Source organism: Leptidea sinapis, chromosome 8 (assembly GCF_905404315.1).
Source record: "Leptidea sinapis chromosome 8, ilLepSina1.1, whole genome shotgun sequence".
Classification (NCBI taxonomy): domain Eukaryota; kingdom Metazoa; phylum Arthropoda; class Insecta; order Lepidoptera; family Pieridae; genus Leptidea; species Leptidea sinapis.
Window position 1 is genome coordinate 13,844,781 of NC_066272.1, and position 13,776 is coordinate 13,858,556.

The 13,776-nt window shown below is 32.7% G+C and overlaps 1 protein-coding gene and 1 long non-coding RNA gene across 5 annotated transcripts; one reads left to right on the forward strand and one right to left on the reverse strand.

Moving 5' to 3' along the window:
* The first annotated feature begins 1,659 nt into the window (after window positions 1–1,659).
* LOC126965766 (uncharacterized) lies at window positions 1,660–4,118 on the forward strand. The gene is made up of 2 exons (XR_007729585.1): window positions 1,660–2,080; window positions 2,149–4,118. It is a non-coding gene; the product is annotated as an uncharacterized LOC126965766 (long non-coding RNA).
* Window positions 2,802–9,408, reverse strand: LOC126965737 (high affinity copper uptake protein 1). 4 transcript variants are annotated; one of them, XM_050809494.1, is made up of 7 exons: window positions 9,216–9,408; window positions 8,581–8,708; window positions 7,739–7,852; window positions 5,940–6,052; window positions 5,006–5,128; window positions 4,069–4,098; window positions 2,802–3,987 (listed from the first exon to the last, which is right to left on the reverse strand). In XM_050809494.1, the coding sequence occupies exons 2-7, from the start codon at window positions 8,698–8,700 to the stop codon at window positions 3,786–3,788; spliced, it is 702 nt and encodes a 233-aa protein (XP_050665451.1). In that variant the 5' UTR covers window positions 8,701–8,708; window positions 9,216–9,408; the 3' UTR covers window positions 2,802–3,785. The 4 variants fall into 4 exon arrangements, with proteins under 4 accessions (XP_050665451.1, XP_050665454.1, XP_050665452.1 ...); XM_050809497.1 differs by lacking the exon at window positions 9,216–9,408 and adding an exon at window positions 9,062–9,181; XM_050809495.1 differs by lacking the exon at window positions 9,216–9,408 and adding an exon at window positions 8,934–9,078.
* Window positions 9,409–13,776: the final 4,368 nt, after the last annotated feature.

Here is a 13,776-nt window from a genome sequence, read left to right on the forward strand (position 1 = left end):
AGAACCATTCGGGAAGGATGAAGGAACATCGGCAATGATGGCCTGATGAGCAGCACAATCGTAGGACTTACTTAAAATGGGTTTGGAGCGTAAAGGGAGTGTTACAGTTTTCCTGTAACTGACAGTAGGAGAAATGGGTGGCTGAGTGGTATGAGTTGAGGAAGAGTTATAGGGTAATGAGGGATTGAGGAGAATTTCAGAGTAAGGCTTTACTGATTACGGGCAACGGTTTGCTGCCTCCTCATAAGATAAATTTTCCTGAGACATGATTGCTTTAATGGATTTTTGTCTACCATGTTCAGGACAAGCCTTGTTGCTGGCAATGTATCACCAGCATTGGATTGGGCACATTTGAAGCACCTTGGCTTAGATCTACATACTGTTTTTATATGGCCAAAGCGGCAACAGTTCTGTCATTGGATAGTAGAAAAGGAATTGTGGATAAGGAAGATTTTTCCCGGCAGCAATTGGCCTTGAAATGTTAATACAATGGTTTGGGTTGGTACCCAAGTCACTCTACCCTCCTCAATTACTTTCCTATTGAGTCTGCGAGCCTTTAAAATCTTTCCACAACCAGTGGGAAGATCAACCGACTCCACAAACTCATTCATAGACAGGTCCATTGGGACTTGGCGAACTATACCCATCTTGGTGATGTTATAGTTGGGAATTGTTGCGGTATATTTATTAGCGGCTAAAAGTGGGTTATCAAGAAAACTGTTGGCATCTTTGGCTGTTTTAAATACTATTGAAATTTTATTTCTACCTACTTTTTTTATTCCGTCAGGGCAAATATTAGCGATTTTGTGTCTGTGGAGTAGCTGGCCGAATTTAATTGGTTTTATAGTGAAACCTGAGACAGGGTCTTCTTCCATACGGGAGACGTGGATCAAAAAAGGTCCTTTATCAAATGTTGTATACTGTTTGATACCAATTATTAAGATCGATCACTATATACTAGCATTTATATGATGAATATGGCTGTTTGTTTCCGAGTCATGGATGTTTATATGAATAAAAAAAATAAATGTATTTATGTATGTTTATATGAATTTATGTATGTTTAAGTAAGTATATTGTATTAAATATATCATTGTCTTGTAACCCATAACACAGGCTATATATGCTTAACTTGGGGCAAGATAATTTGTGTGAAAAGTGTGTCAATATTATTATTATATTATATACATTTTGGATAGAGGCAGGCTCATGTCCGTATCGATAATTGATTTTTAGGGCTTCTGTTTCCTGAAGAACTATCTTCTAGCCGTCGTTTCGAGCCAGTGAGAGCAGGAATATCCGGTGGATCCGGAGGAGAGATCTCCATAGTGTAGAAGTTAGTTAGGTTAGATGTATGAACTAATATCTATATTAAAATGTTAAGACCACTCACCAAAATAAATGTACAATAACAGAAAAGAAAACTGCTGCAATCAATTTTACAATAGGCTGCAGTAGATAAAGCCTTTTAAAAAAAGTGGTTACTAAAACTCGACTCACGCGTGATAGCTACCTATTCTGACCCAATGTTTTTCGACGTTTACCAATAAGTTTATTATTAAACTACCTAGAAAAATGTTGATAATCTCTGAATTGTCATTTTGACAGTGTCACTTCTTTGTTTACAATTTTGATCTCGAATTACATTTCCGACTATAGAGTACCTAGGTTGTGTAGGTAGAATTGTTTTTAATTTTTTACATTTAACGAATATACCCTGATACTTTAACCGTTAGTACGTTAAAGTATTAGAGATTATTTATACTATCCAGTCTTAGTTCTTCACTTTTTGTTAGTGTAACATACTTAAAGTGATCTGTGCTTTTTGTATCCTTTGTAATAATATGGAGATTGTGCAAGAGAAAAACCCTCTAGAAATAGAGAAACCATCGAAGTATACAATTTGCTCTAGAAATAGAGCCGGGAGACCAATTAGAAATAAAATTATTATGTTTAGTGCACAACCAAAATCTATCATATCTCAATATCTGATTGGAGAACTTAAACAATCTGTTGAGTCTAAAGAAAAATCGTACTGTGTCAAAGATGGGGAAGAAATCAAAAGTACACATGTAAACAGGTATGCAGGTAGATGTTTTGCTAAATAAGAATATGTGAATCTTGCTACTAAGAATATTTTGTTTTCAGATCACAAAAATATTTAGTTGGCGCTAAAGCAACTCCCAAAATATATTGTTGTCCATTTCAAGATTGTTCATACTCTTCTTCAATATCATCTAATTTATTAAAACACAAAAGAACTCATAATTTAGATAAGCTTTATTTATGTGATCAATGTACTTTTAGTACCAATTTTTCCAATTCTCTCAAAGTACATATGCGTATACATTTGAACAACAAACCATATCAGTGTCTCCACTGTGATTATAGATGTAATAGTAGCTCAAATTTAAAAAAACACAACGGTCATAAACATTCTGATGTGCAATCTAAATAATTAAAAGATTATCTTTTTCTAAATAATATAATATTATTTGTATAATTAAGACCAATGTTTATAAAAAGACCAACCAAAAAATTGCCAAAAATTAAGAAATATAAAAAACTTCCAAAGAGTAATTTTAACTTTCAGAAATTATAAACCTCTTATTGTAAAAAATGTAGTCAGGCCACTCTGGTTCTCATGGCCTGAATTAATTGTTTTGAAATCAGACATTACTCAAAATAACTTATAGGATGTATATTATATATAATTCTATATGAGGAGTTGAATTAAACCTGTAATAATAATTATTGCAGGGGTTCTCAAATGTGACTAGATAAAAAATTAAACAAAGTAAAAAAGTATTATATTTATATTTTCTAATAACCTAAAACCCTTTATTGTATAATAGTAACTGGTATAAATAAAATGTATACCCAAAAAGGCTGTCTTAAAATATATGTTTTTACCACCAAACTTACAAACAATGTGTTAATTAGACAATTCAAAATATTTTTGTGGCAATTAGTTGAAATTATGGCCTAAAATTAATGTTTTGTGCTCATTAATAGGTTATCAACCAAGGAACCAACATGTTAATGAGCCATCAAACTAATTTAATGTGAGTTTGCAAAATAAAAGAAAGCAAAACCTTTAGGATATTTTGTGAATTAAAATTACAAACCATATTTCTATGGAAATTATTTAACTCTTGTGGAGAAGATATTGAATACAAATATTTGGGCATTAACCTCCCAATTTGCTAAATGATCTCAATAGATTGGTGACCTTAAAGACTGTGGTGAATCCGACATTCCATGAAAGAGAATACATGCAACTCTGTTTTTTTTTGTTTTTACAATGTTGTGGAACAATGATACATTCTAATAAAAAGTAGTGAAAACTTTTTAAAGCTAGGAATACCCTTTGTGTGGTTTTATTTCATATTAATTTGTAGAGTACAAAGTAGGTACATATTATATCTTCTCTGACATTACATATATGCATAGCTTAGATAATTCTCTTGTAAATTTATGTATGCATTAAATAAACAATAATAACTACTGTAAATAAATGTTCTTGATCAATATTATCTGCTATTTTATTTGTTCACTTACAAGTTATCAGTTAATACTGTACAAATAATGAAAACAAACATTTATGAGTACCCTTTCATCATCATGATGGTTTGGCATATCTGATTGTTAATGGTCTCTAATTACTCATTCATTGGATTGCTTTGTTTGTTTGTGCATTTGGTGGTAAAGTATGTTTTGAGTTTCAATATTGTTTAAATATCATTAACAATAGTAATACTTGGACAATGTATCTTATTAGTACATCAGTGACAATGTTCTGTGAAATCCACCACAACTGATTCTCGCCAGCCAAAGAGAAAGTATCCTGTTGCTGAACCTAGCACAACAGCGGCACATAACCAAACATTATATGTCATAAACACTAACATTAACATGTAGCTAACAAATACTTGGATACCGTGCAGTCCAGTCTGCCAAACATGTGCTGAGCTCATCATTGTAGGTCTGAAACAAGATTGCGCAATATTGGAACAGCATAATTATTAAAAAAAAAAACTACATGATATTGTTTCTTTATATACTTACATGTTCCTGTCAAGTACATGTGGAACTGGCCTAAAAAAATAAATATTATTATTATTTTTTAACAAAAGTTGCTTTTCTTTATTTCATCAAATCAATTAAATCAGACTCTGATATAAATTGGTATTTAGCTGGACTTGCTAAACAAATATTTATCAAAAAATACCTACTGTGGTTTGGTCAAACAGTAAACACAAAAAAGATTGAGATGATTATTTTTTATTAGTTTCTGGGACAATGTGACATGGGCACCTTCAAAAAATAGTCACCTCAAAGACCGGCAACACTCCTATGATTCCTCTGGTGTTGCAAAAGAATGTGGATGGGGGTGATCACTTTACAACAGGTGACCCTCATACAGCTATGCTTATTTGTCCTCTTTATCCATAAAATAAGGTTGTGCTGTCTGCTAACAAACACATTTTGATTACCACATATATTTGGCAGTACACTAACCCAAGCAAATGAAGGGAAACCTAGACATCATTTAAAATTTATTGTGAAACTGCTATGGAATAAAACTATGAAAACAAATGAGTAAAACACTTATAGCATTCTGGCCTGTAGAACTAATGATCATCAGAATCAGACAATGGCTATTGCACAACATTGATTAGACCACAGATAATGTATAGCACAATTTTTGGTTTTCCAGAACTGAATCAATAACATTTGAGTATGGGCCTAATTTATGGTGTCACAGTGATCATTGGAGGGAAGTTTGAGTTAAAAATATTTTACTTTGTACAAGCTCAAATCCAAACTCGTAGACCAATAGATTAGCACAACCAAAAAAATCATTCAACCTTACAATATGTGTGTATTTGGCCAAATATATAGTATAAAGGTTTGAAATTTAGGTTTGGGGCTTGAGGACATTTCTATTTCAAAATATATTAATATAAATATATATGAAAATCAAATTTTTTAGTTCTCTCACTGTATAACTTGTGGATCTTCTGCAGCACACATATTAGCAACACCTTTGTCAGGGGGACTTACAGCACAGTATTGAAGTCCAGTGTATGTCTTCCATAATAAATGTTTTCTGTAATATTTTAGCCTGAAATGCAGATATAAAAAATATAAAATGCATTGAAAAATGTTTATTTGTAACATATAGTACTTAAATATCGTCAATACAAAAAGAAAATTTATTGAAGTAGGCGTTACTTTGCGGAAATCCATAATTATACAAATGATTTAAGTTGTCTTTAGTGTTAATTCCGCCAATATTTGTTTTTTGAAACAATTCGACACGTGTTTCGCCTCTACACGAGGCATCCCCAGGACGTGTTGTCTCGCCAAAATCTGGCACGAGACTGACGGAATTAACACTAAAAACAACTTAAATCATTTGTATAATACAAAAAGAAAAAAATAAAACTTAGAGCTATTATTTTCTATGTCACAAAGTGATCCCAACTCAGCATGTTTGCTGGTTTGAAAATCAGCACTGGTCTTCCGTTGGGCCATTTGGTGATGTCACCTTAAATATAATATAATGACTAATTTTAGGTTGCAGGCTAAAACTATAAAGAAAAACCAGTGAATTACATAAACAAATAAAAGGAAGCTTACATGTAATAAATTTAATAATATATAAATAACAGACAACTACTGGTATATTTTTAGATTTAGTACTGGTTATTTATTAAAAATATCAGATATTAATTAAAATTTTACAAATACTATTTTAAGACTTTGTAATTAATTATTCTGGAATTACTCGGACCAGCTATAAATAAGCCAAAAAAGATTTCCCACTTAAGCCCACAAACAAGAGGTATAATTTTTGTAGCAACTTCAAATATGTAATAAGAACATGCTTATTAAATTCAGAATAATAACTACATAAATTTACACTTTCTCACCCTTCATACAAAAGTGCCATGATAAATATTGCTATGAATGATCCAACAAATTCTCCCACATCCGTTACCTTCCACCACGAAAAGAGAATTGTTTCCAAATAGCCTCCATGAAACTAAAAGAAGAATTAATTGATTTTGTAGTCAAATTGATGAAACATTATTTTTTAATTAGAATAAGCCATGAAACAAGCAAGATGTTCACCTAAGGGTTAGAGAGAAAACCAAATTTATGAGCGGCATCACAATTGCAGCTCTTCACTTTGATACATAAGATGTTAATTCTCATTAGCCCAGAAATTTCAATATTTATATTTATAGCTATATGTGAGGAGTAGCTTGATGGCAGAAAGAGGTGCAGCTGTGGTACCCATCTAGCTTCCATCCAGTGCACGGAACTGGTGAACAAAAATAAATGTGTGTAATTATTGTTGATTTGTACTGATACTCAGTACAAATGAATTTCAATGCTAGTGTGCATTATGATATTTTTTTATGGAAAAGGAGGACTAACAAACATATGGGTCACCTGACTTTAAGTGATTAGCGCCACCCACATTCTCTAGCAAACACTAGAGAAATCACAGGAGTGTTGTAAGCCTTTTAAAAGGTGTTCACACTTTTTTGAGGGTACCCATGCTTATTTATGGATGCACCACTCATTCCATAACTTGTTTGTATGTATGTGGGAGAATGTTCTTTGAAAACCGCCTGTGGATGTCACACGGCCTGGTGGGGATGATATTCTAATTTGTGGTGTGTCGTGCAAAGGTGGAATTTGGAGCCGAAAACATATAATAATAAGATTGACACACTTTTTACACAAATTATCTTGCCCCAAGTTAAGCATATATAGCCTGTGTTATGGGTTACAAGACAATGATATATTTAATACAATATACTTACTTAAACATACATTAATACATTTAAACATCCATGACTCGGAAACAAACATCCATATTCATCATATAAATGCTTGCACCTACCGGGATTCGAACCCGAGACCTCTACCTTAGTAGGTAGGATCGCTAACCACTCGGCTATACATGTCAAACAGCTTTTTGGAACATGGTCTTCTTTGATAGTTGCTGTAGGAGACACACAATGAGGCGATGTCTATACACACATGGGATCCACTACAATTCAATCAGATCATGATTTTCCAATGCCACAATATATGATATTAATCATAGGCATTATATATCTATAATGCCTTGGACAGTAAAACTATATCTACTTTAACTTTATTATGAACAATCCAAATTTATGTGAAAGACTTTGCACACTCCAATGTACTTTCTAAATCAATTGTTAAACTTTCTCTTGTAACATTTTTTACTTTAACAACATTAATGGATAACTTACACAATTGCAATCTAGGTAAATACAATCAAGATAGGCCTTATTAGGGACTTCTATTTTTCATGGTATTGATATACCGTACCTGCACCATACACTTTCAAACAAGCCCTCTTTTTTTGGTACGGTTGACCTAGCTTATTTGCAGTACCAATTTGACAATGCAAGTGTTAAATAGCCAAGAGCCAGTACTCTGTCACTAGCACAGCACAAATATAACAGAGACTACAAACATTCTATTTCCTCTTAATTACACTTACATTAAAGATTCAATGTGTAATAAACCCATCTTGAAAAATTTGTAAATATAAAGTTTTTTCTTCTGTACTTATATTACTGTAGATGGTAATCCACAGAAATATTTGTAGGTCATGAAGAATTAATGAATGTGTGAGAACTTCAAGACATAATAGTAAATACAATTTTTTTTAAATTTCACTTACTGTCATAGACATTGACATGGAATGGGAAGCCATACCCTGGTGATGATGATGATGTTGTCGTTCTGGGGAACTTAATTGTGCTGCTGCCTTTAGATCGGAAGTACTATTTAGTAACTAAAATAAAAAAAAAATGTGTGGCTATAGAGAAAATATATTTTATATTATATTGAGTATGAGTTATAAAGTGAATATTAGTATAAAATATTTTTATATAGTTGCATATAGATCAACCTAAGATTTGCTAAATGATCTCATGAGATTGGTGACCATTCCATAGTTTAATATGGAATGTGTAGGATTAATAATTAAAAGAATAATAATTAAAAAAAAAAAATTGTGATATACTATTAATACTTCATTTAAACTTAAAATATTGAGAATAATAATTCTTCAATTAATAATAATATAGAATAAAAACATAATTCTATTTTGGCTGATTTATTTTTTTATTGATAGTTTACATCCCCATAATATAATAATTAAAAATATTATATACCAAAGAAGTTACTTTAAAAATCGTTATAAAAAGCCAAGCAGTTTGGATATTTTATTTATACACAATTTTAATGGGTATTGGGCATGTACTATAATATCATAATAGCAACAAGTGAACAAATGGAGAGGAAACAATAAATTTAAAAAACAATAGGAAACAAAATATTTTACATTAAATACACTGTTTGTATTTCTAGCATTTAAATCCCCAAAAAAGTTTGAGATTTATAAAAAAATAAGTAGGTATAATTCTAAAGCAGTAAAGTTTATTAAAATAATATTAGATTATTTTTTTAAAGATATACATATGCCCTATTAGTATTCATAAATTTAAAATAATTTCTTACCTGATTAATGTCATGCAAATGGTTTGATGCATTTGAAAGCAAACTCTCTTTCATGTCTATATCCTCATAGGCATTTTGACCATGACTCATTGAGTGTTCCATATGATTATGATGGTCCATTGTTAATACTGTAAAAAATAAATTAACCTGAAGCCTGTGCACAGTATTCAATGCAATCAATTGTATTGCCAAAACATATTTTCCAGTTCAATAAAAGTTTACATAACAGCACTTAGGAAAACCAAAACAATTGAAGGTAACATACTATACTTAACGGGAGATATAGTTGTAAAGTTTATATTTATTATTTGAAAAACATTGAAAATATTTCAGTATTTATAATTCTATTCCACCTGAACTGGTTGAAACGGTATAGTACGCGCCACGAAAGTGCAACTATTACAAGGTTCAAACAATTACTTCAGTTACATTCAAATAGCTTTCACTTTCAATGGAGCAGTTACAACAAACTATAACTTACTAGTTAGTTACATTACATCTTACAAGGCTCTTGAGAGTACCTGTTACTTTGACATTGAGACAACTTAATCAAAATTGATCAGCAAAATATTATGTATTAAATAGCCGATCGCGAACGTCTACGGTTGGTTTACATAACTTAAAAATCCACTTACATGTAACTGCAATATTACAAAAAATCAGTTAATATCATATTCAACAATCCTTCAACGTATTGGATAGATAAATATCAAAGTGGCAGCATGATATAAAAATACAATACATAAATGTTTAATTTTATAAAATAAAATCGAGAACAAGAAGATATAAGGCCCGAAATTGCTGTTCTCGGCTCGCCTGTCGCTAAATTAATATAATAATACATCAACGTCAAAGCGACATTGACAGTTGACACTAATACCGAGTAAGTTAGTTTTTCGGTGTCGTTTAAGCCCTCGTTTACACCAATGTTTTCAAAATACAAAAATATAAAACTTGTTGTAGACAAAGTTTGTATGAAATTGTTTGTCAACTACTAGTTGTCTACATGTGTATGATCCTCATGTTTTATACTTGTAAGCTTGTAGCTAAACTCGTTTATGACACATCAGTACAGAAGTTAATGAATATTTCTGTTCAATTGACTACGGCACTACTGACAATGGAAAGTGAAGGTACTGCGGAATTTGGCTTCATAAGTGCAGTATACTTGTACATCATACAAAATGAAGCAAATTTAAGGAAATTCCCTGTATAGGGCATAATTATGCAAGTACTGGTTGCGATCATTTTTGAGGAGACGACAGCAAGAAGGGGCCAAGGGAAATTGAATGAATTAAGAATAGTAGACAGAAGTGGATTCAGATTTTTTTTTGAACGACACCAGTAAATTTGGAGAATGCGATCGCTAGATATATATATCAATTATTTTCACAGCATCGTGACTTACGGTATTTTGCCGTGGGGTCATGCTACTGACATTGAAATAGTGTTTGCTCTGCAAAATACTATATAGTGTTTGCTGTGCTATATATCCACTTGGTTATAGACAGTCTCTCAAAGAAAAAATTAAAGAATTAAATATTATGAATGCTCATTGTCAGTATATTTATGAAATATAGTATACATTCACAAAAATCGTCACCTCTTTTGCTCTTAATAGTGATTTTTATTATTTTAACGCTAGACATAAGGGATTGCTTGTAACTAATTCTAGTAGGCTTCATAAGATACTGTAATAGCTTTAAGGGTAAATGTATACACTTTTATAAAAAAAAATGGAAAAGGAGGACAAACGAGCGTAGGGGTCACCTGGTGATAAGTGATCACCACCGCCCACATTCTCTTGCAACACCAGAGGAGTCACAGGAGCGTTGCCGGCCTAAGGCGTAAGTGCTTTTTTTTGTTTGATGCTTGCATGAGATTTCTAGCTTTTTGTGATCCATATTCTTCTTTGTTGTATTTGCATCGGATATCAAAGGTAAAAAGTAGTCAATGCATTACTGATGCTTGCGAGACGGTTATAAGAGTATTGAAAGAATATTAATGTAATATATATATATTTATCATATAATCGTTATATAAGCCGAGATAATTGTTGCTAATAAAGTTTGTTTTGACTTTGACCTCTCCATTAACCTTCTTCTTTTCCACTTTAAAAAAGTGTGGTCTGTCCGGTAAACATGTAAAACACTGCTGATATATGGGGTATATTGATGTCATAGCACCATATCTTGCAATAGTCTTTAATAATTGTGTTAATTGTGGCGTGTTTCCTGAACTTCTGAAACATAGTAAAATTACACCAATATTTAAGACGGGATGCTCTTCTGACCCGAATAACTATCGTCCTGTGTCAGTTTTGCCGACCCTTTGGCCTTAGTAAAAATTTTGAAAAAATAATTTTAAGCCCAATGCTTACTTACTTTAACTCTCATAGGTTACTTAATTTAAAAACAATTTGGCTTTACTAGGAGATGTTCAACAACGGATGCAGCTGTTGAGCTAATCAAGAATATTTTGATGCCTGGGAGGAATTGCAGAGTGCACTTGGCATCTTCTGTGATTTATCTAAGGCTTTTGATTGTGTTCAACATCCAACGCTGGTCAGGAAGTTATATCACTATGGCATAAAAGGAGCTACGCTCGATCTTCTGACTTCATATCTAAATAATATAATTCAGAGGGTTGTGCGAATGGCAGGAGATCTCCTGGGACTTCTCTCAGTATGGGTACCACAAGGGTCTTTTCTTGGACCGTTCTTCTTCCTTATCTATATAAATGATGTTCCTAATCTTGTAGAGAAAAAACATAAGGCAGTATTGTTTGCGGACAACACTTCACTGATCTTCAAAGTGAAAAGAAACCAAGCTATGTATGACGAAGTGAACGATATTCTATCTGACATCGTGTACTGGTTTAGCGCTAATAACCTATTGTTAAATAGCAAGAAAACTAAATACATTAAATTTACCGAACCAAATGTCCAAAATGTAGATGCAAAGGTTTTGTTAAACGGAGAGGTGATAGAACCGGTGGAATCTGCTATATTCCTTGACATAACTCTAGATACCAAATTACAATGGGGCCCTCATATTGAAGGATTGGCGAACAGCCTTAGTTCTGCAGCATACGTGGTTAAAAGATTAGACAATTAACTGACATAGATACGGCGCGACTAGTATACCTTAGTTATTTCCATAGTATTATGGCCTATGGTATATTGCTATGGGGCAACGCTGACGATATTAATACAATATTTGTGCTGCAGAAGAGGGCTATTCACGCTATTTATAACCAAGGCCCTAAAGAATCATTGAGAGCAACATTTAAAGAAATTAACATCTTGACTGTTGCTTCTCAATATATTTTTGATAATATAATGTATGTTCATAGGCACATAAGTGAATTTGCCAGAAACTGTCATAACCATAACGCTAAACCCAGGAATAGACATAAACTTATGATGCCTACTACTCAGCTAAGTCGAGTTAGTAAGTATTTTGTGGGGCGATGTTATATGCTTTTACAACAAGATCCCAGAAAATGTTCAAAACACAAGTATTACGGTATTCAAAAGAATTGTAAAAAAACGTTTGTGTGGTAAAGGTTACTATAACATAAATTACTTTCTTAATGATACCACAGATTGGGGATGGAGTGACCACCCTCAGGCTATTAAATAATAAGTTCAATTGTACAATATTACTTTGTAAACATATTTCGATAAAAAAAGCCCGCTGAGTTTGTTGCGCCCATTCTTCTCAGGTCTGAGGCATTCAATTTGGAATGGGTGGTAGTTTTTGACTTTCAGTAAATGATGTCACATCCTATTTTGAATAAGATATTTGAATTTGAAACAACAAGCATAGATAGAGTATTAAATTTGTTTTGAATCAGTGTTATACATAAACTTCAATAAAATTAATAATATCTACTTGTTAAAAACATGTAGGTACCTATATTTTACTATGTGAATATTCTGTGGTCTATAATAAGCGCTCTTTAAATTACGTAGAATTTACATCTACTTTTGCTCAGACATGCGACTCATGAGAGCGTTTGATTCACGACTGTCGTGCTCTTTGCCTTCTGTCTTCAAAAAATGACACATAAATGAAAATCATGATCAGAACACACACACGCTCACATGAAACCGTGAAAAAATTATTCAAAAATCACTATCTTAAGCTATAGCTATATTATTATACTATAAAATTGAGATAATATATAGAAGAATAAATAACATAGTTACGCTGTTTTTGTCTTTGGTTTACTTTTACTTGATCGCTGCTTATGGCGCCTCGTCGATCCAGTCACCAGTATTATGTATTACTTCGTATACATGTTAATATACACAACTAAGTATTTATATAAAGAATTGGTGTTCGCTGTGCTCCAATTAATACTACGCCCAAATGGGCGTACTCGAGCCAGTCTCGAACAATATAAGGTATCAACATGTCAAATTTCACTAAAAGTTGTTGTGTAATCGCTATATTAGTCAGTATAGGTTTTTAACTGTCCCCGGGAATTTTCTACGGGAAAGTTTTCGGGGTGAAAAGCATCTAAGATGTCGGCAATATTAAGTACGTAGGTCACACTAAAAGTTTTGCGCAAGTTAAAAAAACAACATGCTAGAATCAAAATATTATGTTTTTGCTGTTCAAAAAACCCTCCTTTACATTTTTAACATTTTTCATGCGATCAAACCATTTTTTAAAACAGGCGGACCACAGATCTGAAGGCATGTTAACTACGTGCTGATTGAACGCTATCACTGCCTCTGTGGAATTGGTAAAAGTGAAACTTCTCATCTTATCTTTGATTTCGGGGAAAATACAGAAATCACAGGGTGCTAGGTCGGGGCTATGTGAAGGATGGGTGACGAGTTATACTTTTTCGGAAGCTAAAAATGACTCAGTTTTGTTGGCCGTGTGTGAAGAAGCGAGGCCGTGTCTTGATATAGGAGAACGCGAATTTTTGGTCGTCTTTCGCGAACTTTTTTTAACACCCTGGGTAAGCAAATGGTATAATTCTTGGCATTAACACTCTTTTGATGTTCAAGTGGATTTGTGCAGGTGGGACATGTAGCTGAGAAAAAAAATGCGATCATTTTTTTACCAGGGTTTTTCGCCTGCTTCACTTTTGCTGGTCTGTTCTCATTTTCAAACACCCATTCCTAAGATTGCTGTTTTTTTCGGTTTTAAAACCATAAATCCACGTTTCGTCTCCTGT

What these genes read in the sequence shown, in the direction of transcription:
- LOC126965737 (XM_050809494.1), bottom strand. Translation starts at nt 8,700, where the DNA reads ATGGACCATCATAATCATATGGAACACTCAATGAGTCATGGTCAAAAT. An exon ending in ATGGCACTTTTGTATGAAGG is followed by an intron (nt 5,129 to 5,939) that starts GTGAGAAAGTGT and finishes TCTGCATTTCAG; the next exon opens with GCTAAAATATTACAGAAAAC. An exon ending in GAAGATCCACAAGTTATACA is followed by an intron (nt 4,099 to 5,005) that starts GTGAGAGAACTA and finishes TTATTTTTTTAG; the next exon opens with GCCAGTTCCACATGTACTTG.